Consider the following 25,954-nt stretch of genomic DNA (forward strand, 5'->3'; position numbering starts at 1 on the left):
TAGCGCCAAGCACATTACACGCAAGCATACTTACTGCTACACACACTCACACTTATACACCCCACACTCACACATCCACACCCTTTCACACACAAATTATTATTATTTATTATTTATTTAAAAGGTACACACAACAGGTAACAATCATGACATGCGAAAATAAAAGGTAACAGATACACTAAAGTTAAGCTTTTAAGCTATCCATTAGATATAGGTATTAAGATAATTAATAAGCTCATTATTAATAGTTAATATGAGGTTTTCTGTATGGTACCTAGTATAGATATTATAGAAATTAAGAGTGTGGCCTTCTGATTTCTCACTTAATACAGGTTATTTACAAGTATTTATTTATTATTATTAAGGCCTTAAATAACATTGGTATAAATGTAATATCCTGCAAAATTGCATAAGCAGTTTGACTGCAGGATCAGTCTCACTACATAAACGGCCTATATACGTCCCACTGCTGGGCACAGGCCTCCCCTCAATCAACCGGAGGGGGTACGGAGCATACTCCACCACGCTGCTCCAATGCGGGTTGGTGGAGGTGTTTTTACGGCTAATAGCCGGGACCAACGGCTTAACGTGCCCTCCGAAGCACGGAATCAACTTACTTTTTCGGACAATCAGGTAATTCAAGCCTGAAAAGTCCTTACCAAACAAAGGACAGTCTCACAAAGCGATTTCGACAATGTCCCTATCGGGAATCGAACCCGGACCTCCAGATCGTGAGCCTAACGCTCTAACCACTAGACCACGGAGTCTCACTAAGGGTGGTATTAATAAACGAATCTCAGCTGAGACTGCCCTCAAGATCATGCTCGAGTCCCTGTCTTTTTGTTTTTAGAGCGTGTTAGTGGCATCGTAACGAAAACTTTGAGGTATAAAAGTATGGAACTGAAAATATTAAAAACATAAAACTCACATTGACATGATCTTAAGCGCAGTCTCGAAGCTGAGATTAGTTTATTAATACCACCCTAAGACGTGGTTAAATTACAAAAACTAAGAAATAGGTACCTGCTAAATTAAATCTAATAAATACAACAACTAGATATTGCAACAATGTACCAATTTTGGTAAAGAAAGAAAAACATCATTTCTTTTTTACTAAGTATAAAGAGACGCTGTGTGCGGCCTTGACCGTTAAACTCATGATATAAAATATGATCTAAACCTGAATCCGAAAACAAATTCAGAGTTATGGCTCCATTGGGGGAAGCTAGGACTTTCGGAGTACGTCCTACCGTTTCATCGTCACCACGGTTGTCCAGGGAATAAGAGTTACTCGTATACCTTTTGTTTCATCAACAGTTGAATGCCATTGAAAAAATACCTACATAAATTCATGTCCATAGTATCTATGGACTGTCCGGTCATCACGCGTAATTCTTACAGAGATAGACAGAAATAATCCTTACACCATTTTAGCTTCCACCACTGTCATCAAATTCTTCATACATGCTCTTCAGTTTAGAGTACTCCCGACCTTTACTTAAAAGGCGGTCTAAAAGGCTACATTGACGCTATTAATTTGAAAAGAAATATTGCAATTAGACATATGCGCATATAAAAGTAAGCGCGCAATGTGAAAAAATGAATGTCAAATAGCAATATTGCTTTTTGCTTCAATGTGGTCTTTTTAACCTCCCAGCATAACATTGTACCCTTTTCTGACTAAGCATCGAACATAAATATCCAAAATCGAAATAATTATGGTGATCTAAAACGAAAAGTGATTATCAAGTCCTATATTTCAGCTTAATAATCGTAACTTTTAATACTCACTAAAGTGAATGAAAACCAATTTAATAAGATCCGTGACCTGTTCTATTGCATGAGAAAGTCGATGCTATGTTTGAAAGTTACAAGTGGTTTCATAGTCCAAGTTATAATAGCTAGCTTACATCATTACCGAAGCCTTTAGAGTAGGTATTACCGTGGTATCTACCATAATAAATGTGGTACAACTTTGTTGATGAGTGATGTTCATGTTTAAGTAAAGTGAACTAGTGCCGGTTGCGCCATGAGTTGTTGAAATGTCAATATGTGGAAATAGATGGACGTAAATACCTTACTAGTTGATAAGTTAAAACTATAATATACGTCCCACTGGTGGGCACAGGCAACTCAATCAACCGGAGGGGGTATGGAGCTCCACCACGCTGCTCGACTGCCGGTTGTTAGAGGTGGCTATACGGCTAATAAACGGGACCAATAGCTTAAAATGCCCTCCGAAGCACGAAAACATCTCACTTTTTAGAACAAACAGGTAATTCAAGTCTGCAAAGTCCTTACCAAACAAAGGACAGTCTCATCAATGTCCCCATCGGGAATCAAACCCGGACCTCTAGATTGTGAGCCTAGCGCTCTAACCACTAGACCTCGGAGGCTGCACTAAGCAGAACATATATTTTTATAAAAATATTTACCATAAACAAACTGCGACAAAATAAAGTCGAGTGAATTCGAGGTTATGTTGTAAACTGTCACATCAAAATTTGACTTTTAAAAAGGGGCTTGTTTAAAGGTTTTCACCATAAGGAGACGATGAGTTTTAAGTTTTTATTTAAACCACTGAATATCTCAAACTCTACGTGTGTGCGCCTGCTTATGTTCGAGTACAATCTGTATTCTTACTTCGTAAGAAAATCTTCGTCTTATGCAAAATTCCCAAGCTCAACTTTCCTAGCTGCGATAGTCAGATGACAAACTTGCTAAAATAAAACCGACATTTTATTTTATTACACAAAGTAACAGTTGACTTCGTTACTACTGAGCTGCAGCTTAAGCCAGATTTGAGCTTGGTTTGTTCTGGATTACGACTTGGATCAGAGTTAAATGGCAAATGAGCTTAGTTAAAGCTTGGTACGAAAAATGTTATACTTTTATAAGATGACATGCTGCATTTATTTCGATTGTAATTTTATACATAAGATCACATCTATTTCCTATAGGGGTAGGCAGCTACCACAGAATTCCACTTACTACGATCCTGGCACATATAGCTTCTTCCATTCTATACTTTTGCGATCGAAAATTCCACTTGATATTAACTCAGAATAATGAGCTAAATCAGCCCCCTCAGTAGGTATTCGTTATGATGTCACTTACACCCCGTACCAGTACACACAGGTAGCCATACAAGTATGTATGGGTGTTAGTGACACCGTAACGAATACTGAGGGGGATGATTCAGACCACGATTCTGAGTTGATATTAAGTGGAATTTCCTGTCGGAAAAATTCATGATTTTTTTTTAAATTATTTTTCATTCCATACTTTTGCGACGGAAAATTCCACTTGATATCAACTCAAGATCATGGCCTGAATCATCCCTCTAAATTTTCGTTACAATGATACTGTTAGAAATATACCTGTATATTTCGTTAGATGTTGCTAACAGTATCATTGCGTAGAAAGCCTGTTCAATTTGCCACTAGAGTATATTAGTATTTTACTAAATTTAATAAAGGAAGATACGACCATAACCCTAAACGTTGAAGCAAGCTACTCAAGATTAATATTAAGAGTGGATTTCGCTATAAAATAAAGTTATACTTATTGGTCGAAGAAGGAAAGGTAAAGGTGATCTATTTAGTACATTTTTATGATAAGGCATTTTTTTATCTTTTTAGTTAAATTTAGGTGGGTAAGTTAGGAGTGCCATGGTAGCCCAGCTGGAACGCTTGACTCTCATGTGAGGTCACAGGTTCGACTCTCGACACGGCCATAAACTAATGATTTTCGAATTCATGTTTGGATCTTGAATGTTTATCACGTGCCTAGCGGTGAAGGAAAACATCGTGAAGAAACCCACACACCTGAGAAACGAGTTTTCGGAGGTATGTGACCTAACTTGTAATTGGGGTATCCCTTCGATTTGGAAGGTCAAATTTCTCTATCAAATCTTCAGGTTAGGTAAGTGGACCCTGTGAAAAACGGGATAACGCTATGAAAAGCGGAAACAGATAATTAAATTTATGTACTTACTTCAAATTCAGACTACAAAAATACAATACAATACAAATATACTTTAATTCATAATCATTTATTCGCAATAAAAATGGTATAACAGTTTGCAGTTGGTCAGCATTTAACATTTATTGCACACAAAATACAAAACAAGTTTTACACACATGGACGAAAGATACAACAAAAACCACAGAGAGAGTAAAAAATCTGAGGTTTTGAATGATTATAGTGGTATATACAGTGAAACTTGGTTAAGTGGGACCTGGATAAGTGAGAAACCTCCATAACTGGAACTCATGCTGAGGTCCCAACACTTTGGCACTGAATTACCTCTGTTAGTGGGACGAGGTAAGCCTCTATATCTGGGATTCGTTCTTTCGATTTATTATCATAGTTACCTCTGTAACTGAGACAGCGAGTAAATTTTATATGCATAAACCTCTGTAACTGAGATAACATTGTTTGTTTACTCATTCTTATTCTACCCACAAATCTCACACGTAATTCCAAGTACGTAAGTACAAATTTTGAGCTTCAATCACCTTCATTTTTAGTTTCGCTTTACAGTTGTTTATTTGAAAAATACATAACACGTTATTTTATTTAATGAATGCACCTGTATAACTGAAATAACCTGTATTCTCACCTCTATTAATGGAACCCTCTGTAAATGAGACAGATATTTATTTATACCTGTATATCTGAGACACTGGGTAAGTGGAATACCTCTATAAGTGAAACGACATTGCAGGTCCCTTGATGTCTCACTTAACCAGGTTTCACTGTAATAGATATTGTTCATGAAAACCAACCTAATCTACTCAAACAAATAAATGACTCGATATTCCCGCGACAGGGCAAATTGAGTGCATTTTCACACTGGCAATGCAGAATGCACTCCCATCCGTATCTCGCATTTCTTGGCGACCCGACCGAGTGTCGCGTTCGGTGGCACATCCGCAAATTGAATAGACGCCACGTCGGCACCTTGGCACAACGTTTCAAACCGGACGTTGATTCCGCATATAGATAACATTTTATTTCTGGTTGAATTTTCCAAAGTAGCCTCTTTACGGAATTTTACCTATTTTGTATCCTGTACGACACACGGTCTTTTTTTAACGTGACTTATTGTAGATTTGCCACAGCGCAGATAGCATTAACTACTTGGCCGGACAACTGGGGAGCGCTGAAGGCTCTCACCCGGTACAACGTTTAAGACAATAGGCCTGAGGGTGCCCAGTTGGGCGCGAATATCGGCTCAGGGCGTCGTCTGAGAAGAAAAATATTTGAAAGAATTAATCAACCCTAGTGGGACGCCGGCGGAGTCGGTATCGGGGAGACCCGTGGTCCAACCGCTTGGTACAACTGGTTTTTTATTATCTATGTTCAATGATAAAGCTAGGTAGGATTGTGGGACATAGCGTACTACCAGAATTCAGCGCGTAGTGGCACAGTATACAGATACCACACAGCTTTAGAGCTACAGAGGCTGTTATTCAAGTCCTACATCCCAACAGGGGTTAAAGCGATAGAAGAGAAAGGCACTGGATGGAATCGAAATTTTTAAAATTAACAAAACCAAAATGGACCTTATCAGTTCTGTGAAAGTGATTAATATACAACATAACCTCACGATAATATCCCAATTCGGATCATCAGAGTTACATCCATTGCAAGATGAACCAAGTACGGTCACGAGTACTAATATGTATACACTTTGCAACCATGTCACATTAACTTTTTGACAATTTAAACCGTAAGCCTCATTAAATGTCAAATATGATAGTGCGACAGGGTTCTAAAGTGGGTACATGATATTGCTCATGACTGTACCCACGTTTCACCGATCTTCTTGTTAGACCAACGTAGGTAGTGATTAATACTCCCTCTGTCTTTTATATAAGAGCTGCGCTCTTGTCGGTGGAGTTATCGCCATTCCTCTCTTCCCTCCGCCAAATCCTTCACCTCCCGATACGACACGACCTGCACCTTTTCTTTTATTTGTTTCATAAATGTTCTCCTAGGTACCCTTTATTATTTATTTATTTGTACACAATAAAACAGACACAAGAAACATACAAAGAAAACAGATAGTACAGGCAAGCTTATCTCTAAACAAAGAGATTTCTTCAAGCTGACCTACGTGACAAGAGAGACTACCCCTTCCTCTCTATCCCTTCAGTTTTTCCTTCTATGATGTTTTTTATAAACGAATCGTGTCGTATCATGTGGCCAATCATATTTCCTTTCCGGTTCTCTATAGTCTATTAGTAGTATTTTAATATTATCATATAAAATAGATATAAAACTGAAAATTTTGACAGCGCGTACGATGGGGAAGTATTTTGACGTATTTTGTCATATTGGACCTTATTAAAATTATTGTTACGTTCTACTGTGGCTCTTTTCTGTGAGTTTTTGAAGAATGGAAAGGAAATTGGTTATTGTTATGATACTTAGTAGTACTTATTTAAAATATATTGCTACCTTTCTGTAATTATCATCATTTATTTAATTTACGCTAACATGCGAGCGTGGTCTGTTATTATAATATCCAATCAAAAACATAAATGTGAAATGACAGCCAAGTTCAATACAATGATAAATGCTTTGGTTGTTGACTTCAACGACAAAAGAAGTGAGATCTAAATGGGTGCCAAGTTCAATGGTCAGTCCTGAATTTATTTATAAGTAACAGTATAACATAAAATATCTTCTTATAACATAAGATAATGTATTGTAGCCTAAGGTCTGTCTTGGCTAGTTTTGATATATGAATTATAGCCTTCGCAAGTTCTAAACCTACAAGTATTTGTCGATTCTTATTTTATAATTCCGAAAATTCGGATTGTTGGTACTTAGTAACTAACGATCGAACATAATAATTCTTTGGTAGCTTTATAAAAATTTCTAGACAAGTAATTTTGAATGCATCATGTAAAATTTTCCATTTAATAATCTATCACTGTAGATGGGATGCACCTCATGCACCCATAATAAAAAGAATGCACGACCTTCCGGATCCAAAACTCGGAGCGAAGTGAACCATCGGCCGACTAAACAATCGGTCGGTGTGCGCGCTTGCAAGGAGCTCCATACTTATATAGCAGTCGGCCGATAGTTTGCTGATAGTTCAGTTTGAACGCAGTTGAGTATCCCATCAAACTTATTTATCGGCCGATACCAAATCGTTGTAGTATGCAGACTTGCATACATCTTCATACTGATTATAAACCCGACCAAACTATCGGCCGATATAAAGTCTGTGGTTTGCGGGGGCTCTTAAATTTACTAAGAAGAGCGGTACCTACCTATATATACATACATACCAATAGCTACAAAATTATAATAGGTGCATATTAAATTTGTTGCCTTTAACGTAAAAAATTGATGGTAGGTTAACTTCTACTATTTGAGTTACATTCTTCCATTATGACATAAGTTGGGTACCTACTGAAGAAATAGATTATAGATTTGGTATGACTTTGTTCAATATACTAATTATTAGGGAGCGGGAAAATAAAATGCGTCCTTCGTCGTTACTCCATTTTGTATCTCTATTTATTTGGCGTTGGTTAACAGCGCCATCTGTTGGTTCTTTTGGTTACTACTTTACAATTTCCTATCATAAAAAATATGGACGCAGCCAGCTAGCCACTAAATTGTTACAATAGGTTTGCGCTAGATGGCGCTTGTCTGTGTCTATTTTGATAAAACAATTTTATTTAGAATAAACTATTAAGCATAAGTAGTAGCACGGAAAGTTCACTCACAATTGCATTTTTATTTCTCGCGTTTCGGCGGCAACAAAATCGCTATTTGTTGACAAAAAATGCGCAACCATTCATCCATATAGGTAATTCAGGTAGATTATCCGATTGCCCTTTTTAGAATCCTTTATCCATTTTATTAATCGAATAATATTTACTATTATTAGGACGAAAACAACAAAATACTGCGCAAGCTAGTTATGCAACGTGACGTACCAAGAATAATACAAGTAAGAGCTTAAAAGCACTACGTTGACATTCTTGGTACGGCCGGATGCAAACCTTGCATTAGATAAGTTCTAGACCTAAGAATTCATTTTGTATTTTTGATTCAGTATTAAACTAGAAGCATCCACCTCTGCTCGTGTTTTAAGTACTCTTTAGTTTTATTTTTAAAAACTCTCCGAACGCTCCCGAAAACTTGACTGGCGCAGCCGGTAGGATTGTCAATTATTGCTGCTATAGTCTTGCGTTAAATTCATCGTGTTCAAAATCACCATCATTGAACTTTTCGTGAGACGCAGTAGACAATCCTCGAACCAAAGAAATTTGTCTGGTGATGCGGAATGCTGTTGGAGGTGAACATGAGAACCGCAAGTTGGTGAGTGAGACTTTTCGCCTTCCTGTCCTGTTCTTATTGTTCTGTTGATTTTGAAATTAGACTTCTTTCATTTCAACGTTCCCCTGATTTCCTTAGGAATAATAATTTTGATAAATAAAAAAGAATAATAATAATAATATATTTTTTTTTGCATATTTACGTGTTAATTGTGTTAGTTTTTAAGGTTACTGAAACAGTTTATCGTAGTAAAAATGACGCAGCCTTTAATTGCAAATTTAACTTTAATTCCAAACGATTTTATAAAAATCATTCCTCTTTTCAACGGTGATCGGAGACATTTGAATTTATTCTTACGTAAATGTGAATATGTGATCGATAGGTTTCGAGGCGATCATAGCCAGAATTTATATGTAATGCAAACTATTACAAGTCGCCTTACTGATAACGCAGCGGCGCTTATCAGCGAGCGTGACGACATAGAGACGTGGGAGGAATTCAAAGAATTGTTCGTGCAACACTTCGGCGATCCCCGCAGCGAAGATTGTATAGCTATTGAGCTCGAAACTCTGAAAATTAAATCTGGTGAAAGTTATTTGGATTTCTGTATCCGCATACAATCTGTTCGTGCTAATTTAATTGCAAAAATAAACTTATTGACTGACCAGGAAATGAAGAGAAATAAAATCACTATATATAACAAAACGGCACTAAATACCTTTCTATATAATTTGCCGGAGAATATGGTGAGGATAGTACGATTAAAAATCCCGAATACGTTAGAAGATGCTCTTTCAGTCGTCCTTGAGGAAGTAAACTTCCATGAGCAGTATCAAAGTAGGAACAAAATTAATAATTCAACAACTACTAGACCCCAAATGCCAACAATTCCACAAGTTCCTTTTAAATTTGGTAACAATATAAGCCCAAATCATCCTCAAAACTTTGGATTCAAACCAAATGCACCCATGAATTTCCCAAATAACCCTCAGAATAACTTTAAATTCGGTATACCACCGAGTAGACAAATTGCTTTCCCAAAACCGAATCATCCGCAACAACATTTTGGTTATCGTCCTCAAAATCCCGCTCAGTTTGGATATAGGCCCCAGTTCGGTTATAGGCCTACAGGTCTGCAACAATTGCCCCCTATGCGACCTCATCAGTTTGGACAGCAACACGCCTATAGACCACCAGCGCCACAGCAAAATATACAACCCCGTCAAATTAACACAGACGTGTCAATGCGCACCGCACCCCCTAAACGAGAAGGGTTTAGATTAAACGAAATGGAATTATATGATACTAACTACCCGTATTACGAGGCGGACCCCTATTCTTATGACCATACGTCATACAGTGAAGACCCTTCTGGTCAAATGGAATTTGACACCTATGCTTGCGAACAAAATATGTTCCCGTTGATACCAACCGAGGAGAGTGAGACTGATAAGCCGTCTACATCTAACAAACAGTTGCAAAACGACGATCGTCATGAACAAGTAGAAAATTTTTACATGCGAGCCTCTACAAAAATAGACAAACGATAGAATTGAATTGTGATGTAAGGTTAAAACTGCCTTACATATACTTACCCGAAATTGACGCAAAACTTATGGTCGACACAGGCAGTACACGATCATTTTTGAGCCCTCGTAAAGCCTATAAATATTTTCCACAGTGCATCTATCATGAACCGTTTGAAGTAATAAGTACTCATGCGAGTTCAGTACATGATAAGGCTATACAAATTCCATTGATGCCAACTTTTAATAGTTTACAGTTACAAAAGTTTTATCTCTATGATGTGGACTCTCGTTATGATGGTTTGATTGGAAATGACTTACTAAAAGGGATAGAAGCGATCATTGACCTCAAAAATTGTGTGTTGAGGACAAGGACCGTTGATATTCCTATCATACATAGTTCCGAATATGCGTTAGACATACCACGAAGATCTGAAGTAAGAGTAAAACTCCCCACTGATTTATATTCTGGACAAGCGATTCTAAATTTTACTGAATTTTGTGAAGGTATACGTATGCCAAGTGCACTGGTCACTTGCGCGAAAGGCTACGCTTCGACAGTAATACAAAATATATCGGATGAAGACAAAACTTTGGTAGTGACAGCTCCTTTTAAAACTATAGAATATGATAATAATGAATGTCAGGTGAATAAGGTTGAGGATATGGATGTGGATATAGATATTGATCAGTTGTTGTTAGAAAATCTTAATAAGTTGCGACTGGACCACATGAATGAAGAGGAGAGAAAGAGTATTTATAAACTGTGTGAAGAGTATAAGGATATATTTTATTGCGAATACGTACCCTTATCTTTTACAAATGAGGTGAAGCATTGTATAAGGACAAAAAACGAAGATCCCATATATACGAAACCCTATAGGCAAGCACCAGCTCAGGCAGAAGAAATTAAAAAACAAGTACAAAAACTTTTATGCGATAATATCATTCAAGAATCGCACTCCCCATGGAGTGCACCAGTCCATCTTGTTCCCAAAAAACCAGATGCTAGTGGAGAGACAAAATTTAGGATGGTAATTGACTACAGACGATTAAATGAAGTGACAGTTGACGACAAATACCCTCTGCCCAACATAACCGACTTGTTTGACAAACTAGGGAAAAGCACTTACTTTACGACCTTGGACTTAGCCAGTGGCTACCATCAAATCGAGGTAAACGACAGTGACAGACAAAAGACAGCCTTTAGCACCCAGTTTGGACACTACGAGTTTCTCAGAATGCCTTTTGGGCTAAAAACAGCACCAGCCACCTTCCAACGGGCAATGGACAACATACTGAGAGGACTCCAAGGCATTCATTGTCTTGTTTACTTAGATGACATAATCATCTTTTCAGCTAGTTTGGAAGAACATTTACAAAAGTTACGAACCGTTTTTGACCGACTTAGACAAACAAACTTAAAAATACAGCTTGACAAATCGGAATTTTTACGTAAAGAGGTACTCTATTTAGGCCATACCATCACTAGCGACGGACTTCGACCAAACGACGACAAGATAAACGCAGTTCTTAATTACCCCTTACCAAAGACTACTACACAAATAAAAAGCTTTTTGGGACTGGTCGGTTATTATCGCCGATTCATCAAAGATTTCGCCAAGGTAACACAACCTCTCACGGCCTGCCTAAAAAAGAGAAATAAAATAGTCATTGATAAAAAATACAGAGAAGCCTTTGAAAAATGCAAGGAGTTACTTACAACTGCCCCTCTATTACAATATCCGGACCCCACAAAACCATTTATATTGACGACAGACGCCTCAGCTGTAGCTCTTGGTGCCGTATTATCTCAGGGACCTATCGGATCGGATAAACCAGTGGCCTATGCAAGTAGAACATTGAGTGACACGGAAACCCGCTATAGTACAATCGAGCGAGAGCTTTTAGCCATAATTTGGGCGGTGAAACACTTCAGACCGTATTTATATGGAAAGAAGTTCTGTATCTATACTGACCACCGACCATTAGCTTGGCTCTACTCATTAAAAGAGCCCAACAGTAAATTGACCCGATGGCGCTTACGTCTTCAAGAGTTCGATTTCGAAATAATTTACAAAAATGGAAAACAAAATTCTAATGCAGACGCACTATCACGTATAAAGCTAAATGCTCTAGGATCTGATGATGATGGACAATCGATGCAAGTTAACGTGGACGAAAAGGAAGAACACTTAAGGCAACACATAGAAAATTTAACAAAAGAAATTACCCAATTAACAAAACCCATAGATAATTCAGATACAATCACTATATCTGATTCGTCATCTGCAACACGTAGCGCATCCGACCCCATAAATATGGAACTCGAAGACACATACCCAATCCGTTCGGAGTCGAGTAGTACCGACACAGCACACTCGGCAGTCGAATTAGAATCAGTTGGTATACCTATTTTAAAGGAGGCTATAGACACCAAACCTAACCAAATATTGGTTTACACTTGGTTCAAAAATGAAATTCAAGCAAAAGATTGGTCTCGACCCAAACAAAAAGTGTTAGAAGTATTTTTGCCGGAAAATAATGACGAATTGATTAAACAATTTTTATTAAAATACATAAAACATAATACAAAATATTTTATCTACTTCGAAAGCCAAATTCACAGGCGAGATTTTGCGAGAATTATCATTAATCTATTCAAAAAAGGCTCAGTAGAGTTCTTTGAATGTACGGAGAGAGTGATGTTTGTGGAAGACGAAAAGGAACAAAAGGCTATTATATTAAAACTTCATGAAGGGAAGACTTGTCATCGAGGCATAAAAGAAACTATGGTTCGAATCCGTAGAAATTATTTTTGGCACAACATGCAAGAAACAGTTTCAGCAGTTTTAAATGAATGTGAAGCGTGTCGTAAGATGAAGTATGACAGAAAACCCATAAAACCCATGTTACAGTTGACGCAAACCCAAGACGCACCCTTTCAAGAAATTTTTATCGATTTATTTACAATAGAAGGAACATATTACTTGACCTTAGTTGACGCTTTTAGCAAATTAGGACAAGCATTGGAAATACCAAATCGTTCTACACCGGAAGTCGCCCGCGCATTAATAAAATACTTCTCTTTTTATGGTACTCCACGCAAAATAAGTTGTGACCCCGGATCAGAATTTAACAATGAACTCATGCGAGAGTTAATGGCTCTATATAAAATAGAGATCCATATTTCTACCCCTAATAATCCAAATTCGACTGGCATTGTGGAAAGATTTCACTCAACACTTATAGAAATATATAGATTAGCAAAATATGAACAAAAATGTACAGATGCAACCTCAGTTATGTCATACTCCGTCATGGCTTACAATCACACAATCCATTCTACGACAGGCCTCACCCCATTTGAAGTTGTTTTTGGTCACACCGATTCTAGCTCAGTATTTAACATAAATTTTGATCAAGCTTATGTACAAAGGTTAGTAAAGGATCACGCAAAAAGGACTAGAGTTCTCTATCAAGTTTTAGCGGAAAAGATGTTGGCAAATAAGGAGAAAATTAGAGAAAAGAAGGGTGGTGAATCGAATGTAGAATTTGACAATGGTGAAATTGTTTATGTCAAGGACATAAATAAAAGGAAAAGCAAAGAAAAACCAAGATATCGCAAAGCTGAAGTGACAGGCAGTCCCGAGCGTAATGTTGTCCCCATGAAAGTAGGTGAACGCATTACTAAAGCCCCCATTAAAAATATAAAACGCCCTCCACAGGTGGTGCCTAGTCGCGTTGACAGCCGCCCTGATGATCCCATCGCAGGCACTTCATCTTCAAAAGATTGAAAACAATCCCGGGTTATTACCTGTGAAATTAGGTACAGCCGTTAAACAAGATGACAAGTGGGTAATAATAAAGGTATTGGACTTAAGTGGCATAAGGGACGATATTAACTTTAACATCCATAAATATAGAGAATTTGATAAATTAATTGATATACACAAACCGTATGTGAATGAATTCAAAGGCATGAAAACTCAATTAGATCACATAATACAAAATGTATGTAATAAATTCAATCAATTGGTACCGTCACACAGATTCAAAAGAGGGTTGATAGATCCCTTAGGATCACTAATAAAAATTATTACAGGTAATTTAGACCACAACGATGCGTTAAAATATGATAAACTCCTTTCAGAATTACAGGGTAAACAAGTAGATGCCAATAAGAAACTAACGATCATATCTAAAATGTTGCATAATCTGGTCAACAGCTCTGAAACATTACAAGAAAACACTCTTATTTTGGAAGAGCGTTTAAAAAGAATAGAAAGAATAGTTAAAAATATAGCTACAAAGGAAAACAACTCAGTCTACGCTACATATGTATTAGGCATGTACAACTTATTTATAAGTAATTTCCGTTCCATGTACTTAACAATAAGCGAAGTAGAGACAGCTCTGGCCTTCAGCAAGGTCACTATTTTGCACCAATCAATTGTGAACTCAACCGAACTGTTAACATTGTTGCAATCTATATCTAAAACTGATAACTTAGTATATCCTGTTAATGAAAATAATTTAATTAAAATTGAAAGAACAATAGAAGTTAAGGCTTATGTAAAAGGAAATCAGGTGACCTTTTTGATGGAAGTACCGTTAATCGATAATAATACCTACAATTATTATAGATTGTACCCCTTGCCAATATTTAATCGATCAATTAACAGAACTACCCTAATCGTTCCTAAATATCCGTTCCTTTTGGTGAAAGGCTCTACTTACTTACCACTTGCCAGCAGCTGCAAAGAGATTGCCGCCAACGAATTTATATGTACCACGGAAAACATCGTGCCTTATCCTGAAGATACCTGCGCCGAACAACTGATGAAGTTTCAGTCCGATCTCTCCCTTTGCACACCTCATGCTGTAACTATCGAGAGTACAAAGTTGCAACGAGTTAGCGATCATAATTGGATTCTCTATATTGGGAAAAATACAATCTTCACAAGAAAATGCCTTGAAGATATATCTAAACAATTTCTTCACGGAACTTACCTTCTGAACATCGACGACAACTGTGACATTTATATAGAGAATGTCAAACTGAGCAGACGTCGCTACTATTCTGAGGACATTAAGTTTGATATAACACCAGTAATAAACTTACCTGAAGTACAGCCGGCGAACATCAGTTTATCAACCGCGATTTCCCTGAAAGGTATTAATCTTGACGACCTGAAACAATTATCCTCCGAATTGACGAAAGAAACACTCGTGAGTGAAAGTGAAAATCGTGTTATAGAGATAAGAAGTGTTAGTATAGCAACTGTAGTGCTCTATGTAATTTTACCTTTAATTTTAGTATGTTTCATTGTAATTAGATATAAATCGTTTATTTTAAGGTGTGTGCGAAATCATCAAAGTTCAGAATCACCAGATGATTTCGTTCTTAGGGAGGGAGGAGTTATGCAACGTGACGTACCAAGAATAATACAAGTAAGAGCTTAAAAGCACTACGTTGACATTCTTGGTACGGCCGGATGCAAACCTTGCATTAGATAAGTTCTAGACCTAAGAATTCATTTTGTATTTTTGATTCAGTATTAAACTAGAAGCATCCACCTCTGCTCGTGTTTTAAGTACTCTTTAGTTTTATTTTTAAAAACTCTCCGAACGCTCCCGAAAACTTGACTAGCTACTACTATAACTGCTGGCGACTTACTACCTACTATGCGGGCCGCGGCCCGCGCGGCGCGTTGTGACGTCACAAGCGGTCACGTGACTGTTAGCGGGACTCTGTATTTTTCGAAACTTTGAGTGCCTATAAAATCAAAACTTCTAAGTATTTTTGACTACAACAAAAACCAGTGTATTTGTATACGTACAGACTTTACTGAGACATCATTTCAAGCGATTTGGCATACCTAGTAACATTCTTCATTAGGTATTTTTGTTAAGCGTTCATAATAGAATCTAAATATTTAAAAATTGCCAGTTTTATATTTTTTCCTTTGTATTAATCTAACTACCTATCTGCATGCCAAATTGTAACTCTCTAGGTCATCTGGAACTGGGTTAGAATTTTGATCTATAGGTCAGTCAGTCAGTCAGTCAATGATAAAAATGAGGATTTTTGGACATTAATATCTAAATAACCGTTTGAGATAAGCTTATGAAATTTAGAACACATATGTATCTCGTTAGTCTCAATATATAAGCCAAATTTGATACGTTTATGTGAAATACTTTTTGATTTATGAGGGGGTCAAAAGTGGCTCGAAATGGTTCGTGTAATATTACACACGGTGCCAGTTCTGTTCCTTGAACTTGGCTTGACACGCGACCGCGTGTCTAGATTATGAAAAACGAATAATGAATAATAAAGTAACTAACTGTCCCGTCTACATATTGATATATGAAAAAGGAGGATAAAATTATCTATACTTACGACTGGCAGAAAGGGAATATAAAAGACTTTTTCAGACAGAAAAAAAAACAAATTTGTATTCATATATGTCTTGTTTGACTGATTAAACTGTAGATACAGATTACATTAGGGTCACAAAATAAAAATGAAAACTTTACTTATTTACTGAAGAATTTAATGATGATGGTGAAGAAATTATTTTGTGTTTATTTTATTACTTTTCTTCATAATTAAAATACATAATACCGGGTTCTTACCGCGTTAATCCGCGTTACCAGGTATTATGTATTTTAATTATGATGATAATCGCGTCACCACACACCACCTAATAAGACACGACGAATTCATTAAAAACATCATAGAAGGAAAGCTAGAAGGAAAGAGAGGAAGGGGAAGACCAAGAAGAGCTTACATGGAACAGATTAAAGAAAAGGTTAACGTCGTGTCTTATAGGGAAGTCAAGGAATTGGCCTTTGATAGACTGGAATGGAAAATGCTACACCGACAAGAGCGTGGCTCTTAAATTGATGATGATGAATCGCGTAAACCTCTTACAATGTATTACTTTTCTCTCTTAATTCGGTGTAGGTATATCAACTCCTTTCACTCTAAGGTTGCCTGAAAGAAATTGCTGCTTAGTTATAAGTTTTTGGACTTCTGGTGTATTTTGTAATTATCCTTTATGTGTATGTGAATCCAGCACAGGCCTAAACCAATGATTGTCGAATTTGTTTTCGAATTCATGTTTGAATCATAAATGATTATCACATGCTCAGCAGTGAAGGAAAACATCGGGAGGAAACCCACATTCATTGTGACTTCATCTGTATTGGGCTGGTTTTCCTTTCGCGGGTTGGAAGATCAGACAGGCAGTCGCTTTTGTAAAAAACCGGACCTGTTAAATCTTCAGGTTAGGAAGCGGACCCTGTGAAAAACGGGATAATGCTAGGGAGATGATGTTGTGTGTATATGCAATAAAATGTTTGAAGAATTTCGACAGACGAAAATACAGTGTAAATTAAACTGGCTTATTCCGTTACTAATTGAATAAATACGATTCCTAACAATGCATTTCGTTAACATTCTTATAACTCATAAAGAACACTCAAATGTATGTGGTTCTCATTACGAAACTCCATAAAACAAAGGAAGAGATGAGCTTTTAAAAGTACATGGATCATACGTGGATATCTCAATTATGGCGTTGCCTTTTATTGCAGGTTTTATAACATCCTTATGTTTGTAGGTTAAAAGGTGTTGGTAGTAAAATTTATGGACATAAAGCTCGCGGGAATATTAAATTTTCGCCGACACAACAGTATGTGTCCAACTTATTGTCAAATATTGTCTCCCTCAGATTATATTCATGCTACTTACATACATATTTATTAGCTGTATGAATTGAGTCTAGACAATATAAATTTTATTTTCACCATCGCAGCATCCTTGCTTTTGTTAGTATTTTATTTAGGTTAAATGAAAAGTTCCTTTATTTTGTTTCATTCGAACTTATTTTCAATTACTAGTGTCCTTTGTCTTGTAAACTTTATGAACAAACTACTCTGAAACAAATAAATACTTATGTTCAAAAGTTTCATTTTATAACACAGTTTTCCTTTATGTTTCAGGTATTGTTCGGGAAGTGTTGTGATCGTTTCCAATTTGTCCTTTTCTAAGTGATACAAATAAAGTTAAAGCAGTCTGCTACTGATTAAAAGCGTTAGTGATATATTAAAAAAAAGTGTTATAAAGTGAATAAGTGTGTAAATTAAAAAGTAATAATTAAACTCAACCTCTCGCGTTCGAATTTAGAAAGTAGCTATAAATAATGACGCCATTGAAGTAACTTTGCGACGTGCGCACCGTTTGGCGGCAAAACGCGGACCGCAACGAAACAACGATGGCTAGGCCTGAGGTTGTGCGATGAGGCGGAGGACGAAGAGGAGGGGATGGACGAGCCTAGCGCCGCCAAGCGGCCCTCCGTGCTAACTATAGACAGGGCTGCATTCCTTCTTCTGCGAGTCAAGAGAGCGTTTAAAAAGAAACGGCAGCAGAGGAAGGAGAAAAAGTAAGTAAAACCATTTATTTTCGTAATTTTTACGTACATAAACTCACGCCTATTTCGCACCGGGATAAGCAAAGACTATGGAATTTCATTTGCTTCGATCCTGACACATTTATCTTGCTTCCTCCACATTCATCAATCGTAATTTTTCGTAATTTTTAACTCTAAATAGTCCATCTTTGACCATTGGCCTGTTCCAACCTCCGGCAGGTGTTTTCTCTTGTGTGACCAGGGGGGTTAAAATGGCCACATCGACGCAATTCATCTAGGAAAGCAATATTGCAATTTGACATTTGCGCATGTAAAAGTAAGTGCGCAATGCAAACAAATGTCAAAAAGCAATATTGCTTTCTTAGATGAATTGCGTCGATGTGGCCATTTTAACCCCCCTGGTCACACAAGAGAAAACACCTGCCGGTGCAGAATTTGAGCGCAGTCATAATAAAAATATAAGTAGGGTTTTAATTATGATATGTAAATTATAAATTGCATAAACAAAAAGATGATAAATCTTTTCAATTTAGAATTATCATGCTACTCTCAAAGCCTCTGACATCAAGTATTAGTAGTGCCAAAAATTGAGTGGTTATACTTAAAATTGAAGAATAGTGTTGTTACATACTGAAGAACTCATGATTGAGTAATAAAAATACCTAGAACTTACCTACTTATTAAAAAAAAAAGAGTTCTAGTTGGGAGCCAGAGAACGTACAATTATTGTAAGTAAACCACTGATTTAAAAATAAACTTAATTTTATTGCTGATTCACCTGTCTTTATTGTATCGTTACTGGGGTAAAACGCGGAGCATTATTCCTTGTGCCAACATGCTTTATGCAAATGAGGGTACTTTACAATCTGGTCACGAACTGAATTTACGAAGCTCGCGATCCTTAACCTCAAAATACTCAACGGATGCAACGGTATATTCTACGTCCACTGTCTGTTTTAACATATTCTCTTTGCTCATTTATTACCAAAAAGCAGCAATGTACTATTACTTTCACACTTTAACCGCGTTATCATGCACACTGAGACATATAATAGCTTCATTATGTTCAGAACTCTCTAACTGAGTGGACGTGCGCACCCGTTTTGTGGAAATTAAGCTTCTGTTTACCTAGATTTGTCTGTAAATGGATGTTTAGTTGTTTAAAGGAAAATATAACGTTTTAACTTTAAGGTAAGTCATCATTTAATCCATGACGTTAAACAATTACAAAGAATTCGGCGGACTAACACTACTGGAGGATTTTGAAGTTACTTCTACTTCCTCTTGCTGAATCTTTTCGGCTTCTTTTTCAAGTTTCTTTTCTTCTTTTTCCTTCTCTAGTATTTCCTTAATTTCTTTTTCCTTTTCTATCAAATCCTTCTCCACCACTTCTTCTTTCTTAGGAGTCACACTGTATGTAGGCCTGTATTTCATGGATCTAAACTCATTCCTAAGCTCCTTGTCGCCGACTGCTTGGATGTCACTTTTCTTCATGAATTCTTTCTTTTTCGAGAGTTTGGGGAATTCAAACATACTAGTTTCCTTCTTTTTAGGGAAAAAGAAGATTTCGATGGCTTTTGGTTTGGTAGGAGTAAGATTTGAGCCTTGGGATTTAGGTAAGAAGTTGTCAATCATGATAGGGAAAGAAGGCATACCGCCATGCACGGCTGCTGCTTCAGATTGTACTTTGGGGCTAAATTCGAAGAAAACGGTGTCTTCTTGCACGTGCTCGTGGGAATCGCAGCACATAGTGGAAATGACTGGCTCCTGATTGGAGGAGAAGAGGTCATTGCTCTTAAGGATCTTATTAAGTAAGTCTGCAGGACTTGAAAGGAAAGGGTTTTTAAAGTTTTTCAATGAGGAACAAGGGCAAGGTTCCACTTCGACTTCTGATTTGGGGATAAAGAATGGGCTTGATGAATGCAGGAAGTGTTCAGATTTAACATTGCCTGCTTGAGAATCTGAAAATTAGAAAATTTCATTCAATTATTTTATTAGCTACACATTTGATAAAATTATCTAGTCTTTATAAAACCAAGAATGAAACCGTTCTTTTAAATGTCTTGTGATGTTTATGTCTAATAGATATTTTCTTACCAGGAGTCTTAGTGTTGAAATGGAATGAGATGTCCATCTTGCCAAGGTTTACTAGGGAGTTACTGATGGCGGGCATTGACCTGAATGCCTTGGTGGTGTCTCTGCTCCACACCGCCCCCAAGCAGACCAGTAATATTCCAAGTGTGTGATACATTTTCTTTAAGAAATTCTCAAATACTTTCTTTTTCGTCACCCTGTAATATATCGAAGATATTGAAGCAACTCGGCGAAGCGCACTGAAGCATGTTTCTATTACACACATGAACAAAAAATGTAAAAGGTTTAGATCTTTTTGGCCTCAATAGGATTTTTTTAGATAGGTATCATATTCTGCCAATAGAAAAGATTCACCATTTAAGAATTGGAGATTTCAGTTGGGATATGACGTGTCAGTCCGCCATTTTGTTTTGGTGAAATCGTGTAAACGTGCATTCAAAAAGTATGTACTTATGAGGATGGGACATACATAATATATTTCACATATTTACTGCTGAAGTACTTAATAAAGATAATTAATGTAGAGTATAATCAACAGATTGCGAGTATTCGGATTTCTGAGAACATCCTTTGGGGATACAAAATGAAAAGACTATTCTTATCTCCTGAGAACTGATCGCAAACCAAGATGCTGTTAATTAGTGTAATGTGAGAAATTACAAAACAAAAATGAAGAGTGACTCACCAACGTTGGGGCACCAGCAGTAAGAATAAAACTTCGATTGGATTCCGGGCAAATCAAATGCCGGCCATTACGAAATTTCGATTTAGTGTTTTATAGCTCTTCTATTTTATGATCACGCTTGCGAAATGTAAATTGGCAACAAATTTCGATTGTGCCACGTATTCTGAAATGGGCCTACGATTTCATGTTATTTCAGGATCGTTAAAGAACTTTGCACTTTGACTTTTGAGTTTTATTTAAGGGTTCTGGTTGACTTTTTGCAGTTTAAAAGGTCCTGGACCTCTCTTGTTAGGTATCACACGTTGGTACTTATATTTACCATATTCATTTATAGTATGCTTTATATGTTTGAACGATAGATTTATATGTATATTTTATATCACAATATCAACATCAATTTTATCGATCAACGATAATACTTAATTACACGTACATACCTAAGTATGTGCGGTTCACGGGGATGGAAGTGCAGAGACTATAGAATTCCATTTGATTCAATCCTGACTTACGTCTCTTGTTTCCTACACATTCATCAATCGTTAATTACAAAAACGAAATAAATCACGAAGATATCTCACGACGGAATCTTACTGGCCTGGACAGATCCGCTAGCCCTAAGATGACAATATCAGTGGTGCTAATTCCTATAGACACCATCAAATTTTATTTTAAGTTATGCCTGAAATTTTCTTATCCGCCGAAAAGGAAAAGAACGGGTAATTGACAGCATACAATTTATGGAACACACGTCAATATTAGGCACACATTTAAATCAACCCTCTAAAAAATTTACATTGGCCAATAACCCGACAGAATTAAGTTGACAACACACGTCAAACGCTTTGCATACCAGCGAGATACCTCATTCATTCATTTTAAAATTAACCCCTGTCAATCATTCGCAATAACTTAAAGTAAAATTAAATGATATCTACAGCAATTAGCACTAGGTCTGTACAGATTGAATTTTTATTTCTTGGAAAATAAGGCGAACAATAATGTTTTTTCGGGGCTGGATACCGACCTCTTTCGTTATAATTAAACCACGGGAATGGATGTGGAGCATAATCCACCACGCTGCTCCAGTGCGAGTACTAGACCATATTACCTATGTAAGTAATCTACCATACAGAGGATATACACGAAGACATAAAGGAAAGAGGATTTGTCTGTTAATAATTTATTAACCGACTAAGTCAAGACACGTGCAAGAGATTAAATGCGCACGTTCATGATTCTGGGAAGAATTTAAATGCTTATCTAAGCTTAAATAATATTGAACCATAAGATATTATCCGGTCCACGGAGGCACGTGTTGTCAGTGATAAAAATTAACAACTTCAGTGGTTCCACGAACTTTTTCAGCTCGCGGCAGATTACAGGATTGGGTTACTGGGTGCTTTGGCTAGTCCAAACAGCACAAGATAATAGTAGGCAGGAACATAAATTAAAACATTCGTATTGGGCTTTTATTATGTTTCTTTGTTTTGTAGAACTTACTCTTGAAGATAATTCTCCATAGCGTTATCTCATTTTTGTATGGTTCGCTTACATAATCTGAAGGTTTGAGACCTAGACGTAACATGATACGTTGTTGAAAACAAGTACTCGTCAATAAATGTATATATTTGTAATACTTAAGTCTTAATACCGCCGCACTGTCGCTCTCGCATTGGACTTTACAGCCATTTTAAAAGCTGCCACAGAAACGCTGTTTGAATCATCTGATAAAGATGTAAAGGCCTGTGGTGATAAGTCTTAATATAAAAACCAGAGAACAGTGCGTCGTTTGGGAGGAAAATATTTGAATAAATAAATAGCGATAACCGCTGAATAAGGGAAATCGTCGACCACGCCGCCGCGCCGGCGGGTTCGGTATCGGGGTTCTGAAGTGTTTGATGTCGCGAGCTGATTGGCCACCTCTATGGCTAGAGTAATCGGGTATAATACGGCTCACCATCTATCACGTTGGTCTAACTGAAAGCTCGGTGAGGTGTAGGTACTTAGTTCATCTTACGATGGATCTACCTCTGACTACCCCAGTGGATATGGTAGAGAGCTTATGTTATAATTAAAGCACATAATAACGGGTTCTTACCGCGTTTAAATGGGGATATGAGACTCCCGCGCAAACCGCCGCGCCGTCGCGCGTAGTTGACCGCGTAAACTTAAAACAATGTATGAGCTTATGTTATGTTGTTAAATTACTATTTACTACGCTTAGGTAATTAAGTTTCGTTTTTCAGAAAGTAAACATAATGAGTATGTTAACTGAAATCGTTAAATTTAGTCGAATATTATCTTACACATACATACATTAACTCAGAGCCTATTTAGAAAAAAAAAGATGAGTGTTTTTTTTATTCATGGCTCTACATCGTTATTGTTCGATACAGAATTTCTCTTCACCAAAATAAGCCTTTGCTAGTAACAAGAGTATAAATTAATGTTTGAATTGATTAATGTCCCGTGAAATTTCGTAATGAACTATTTAATTAGGAGTCGATTGACGCATTATTTAGAGTTTTTTATTACGTTACCAAGTTGAAGGTCTGATGAGAAGGGAATATCTCACAATATTTTCATCCAATTGGGTTCAGCTGGTCTGGTATGCATCATACCACGTTGTTCCACTTTGAGTGGAGAATTTCATGACATATTATGTGTTTTTTCTAATCAACAGTTCAATAGGCCGGATCCGTGATAACCCAATTCAAAGAACGCGTGACTAACATTTTTTTTAGGTGTTAGGCTGCTTTTCCATCAGACCTATGCGAGTAAAATGTGTCGTACAAGGATGTGTAGCTGTGCTGTGGAAATGTGTAGGGGTTTCCACCAGAGCTGTGCGAGGTAAATGTCTCGTACGATGAAGTGTAGCGGAACTGTCAAAATGCGCAAATGTGCGATCCTTCGCACACATTTCTATATTAGGTATGTAGAATGACCTTGCACAGCTCTGGTGGAAAAGCAGCCTTACGGGTTCGAATCACTGAATGAATTTGACTTTGGAATTTGAATTCATGTAGAATCCACACATGTTTTAAAATTGGAGCGTATGGGGCACATTCGATATTTAATTCGTAATGAAATGTTCCAATTTCCAATTTAATTAATCTCGTGTTTTGTCGGACAAGAATTCGGAAGTGTTTCGGAATTATATTTTAAAATAGCATTCCAATTATATAATTGGACGTCCATATGGACGTTTCAGTTTCGCCGATATTTTGTTCGCAGCACTGCAATAAGAATGTGTTGCATGTTGTGATTGCTTTAAAATGGGCAACATTACTTCAGTTTGTCCATAAATTGATTTTCTTTGATGGAATTTATCTTTTAGGGTTTAAGTTAAACAATTGTCGGAAGGATTAGAACTGCCATTCCGTTGATAAGATTCGCTAATCTCTCACTAAAGTCTTTAGTCATCTTTTTTTGATATCGCTTCCCTTGTCACCAAAGATAGTTATCACCAATGAGCAACAGGTCAAAAATCATACGACAAACTAAAGACCCGGGAATCGATTCACGGTCAGAGTAATTTGGCAAAAGTCTTTTTTGGTATTCTCGTGGTATTCTCCAAAATTAGGGCATGGGTGCGTCTACGCACTCATTTTGGATGCCTAAAGTGATATCTAAACACAATACTGGGACGTATGTAGGTCAATCTATTAATCAATAAAAGAATTATAATTCTTAATTGCACACAAACATAAACTCAGGACATGTACAGTCATGAGCAAAATCATGTACTCACTTTGGAACCCTGTCGCACTATCATATTTGATATTTAATGAGACTTACGGTTTAATTTGTCAAAAAAGTAAATGTGACATGGTTTCAAAGTGTATAGGAGGTCAAAAAGTTCGCGGAATGAGGGGGAAGGGGGTCGAAATTAAACACGAAACTATTTTTCCTTTTCAATATATTCTCCCTTAACCTTAACACATTTTCCGGATCTATCAAATAATTTGTTTATTCCATCATAAAAAAAAGATTTCTCTTTGCTGTCAAAATAGGCCGAAATTGCAGACTTGACTTCTTCATCATCGCCAAATTTTCGTCCACGCAGTTCCTTTTTCATTTTTGGGAACAAATAATAATCGCTGGGGGCCAAGTCTGGACTGTAAGGCGGGTGGTTTAATTTTTCGAACCCGCATCGGTGAATGGCAGGACGGGTGCGTTGTCGTGCAAAAGGAGCACACATCTTGACAGCTTTCCTCTTCTTTTTTCCTTGATAGCCTCTTTCAATCTATCCAGTAAAGAAGCGTAGTAATGTCCCGTTATAGTCACACCACGATCTTTATAATCAATCAGCAAAATACCTTCTGTATCCCAAAAAATAGTGGCCATGATCTTTCCGGCCGATTGTGACACCTTAAACTTCTTTGGAGGAGGTGTGCCTTTTTTATGCCACTGCATCGACTCTTGCTTCGACTCAGGTTCATAGTGGTGAACCCAGGTTTCATCTCCAGTAACAATCCGGGCCATAACTTCTTCCTTATTCTCTCCACAGAGCTCTAAAAACTGGCGAGAACACTCGACACGCTCGCTTTTTTGAAGTGGCGTGAGCATTCTTGGAACCCATCTTGCGCTGACCTTAGTCATCCCAAGATGTTGATGTAGGATATTTAAAATACTTGTTTCGGATACACCGACCATTGCTGCAAGCTGCTTCTTCTTCAAGCGGGTATCTTCTAATACAAGTTTCTCTACTTTTTCGATGATTTCCGGTGTGGTGGCCTCAATGGGCCGTCCGGAGCGGGGGTCATCTTCAATCGACTCTCTTCCTTGCTTGAAAAGACTATGCCACTTGTAAACCATGGTTTTACCAGGGGCAGAGACCGCGTAAACTGCTAACAGCTCTTGAAAAATCGTCTGAGCGGATTTTCCTTGCTTGGTGA

General features: G+C 37.2%; 1 protein-coding gene across 1 annotated transcript in view; it reads left to right on the plus strand.

Moving 5' to 3' along the window:
* The first annotated feature begins 18,054 nt into the window (after window positions 1–18,054).
* The window catches only part of LOC126369199 (uncharacterized), a 279,281-nt gene continuing 271,381 nt past the window's right edge, over window positions 18,055–25,954 (plus strand). The window contains exon 1 of the mRNA XM_050013497.1: window positions 18,055–18,289. Within this exon, the coding sequence (XP_049869454.1) occupies window positions 18,171–18,289 (119 nt within the window). The 5' untranslated portion in view covers window positions 18,055–18,170. The remainder of the gene's footprint in view (window positions 18,290–25,954) is intronic.

Source organism: Pectinophora gossypiella, chromosome 8 (genome assembly GCF_024362695.1).
Source record: "Pectinophora gossypiella chromosome 8, ilPecGoss1.1, whole genome shotgun sequence".
Taxonomy (NCBI): Eukaryota; Metazoa; Arthropoda; class Insecta; order Lepidoptera; family Gelechiidae; genus Pectinophora; species Pectinophora gossypiella.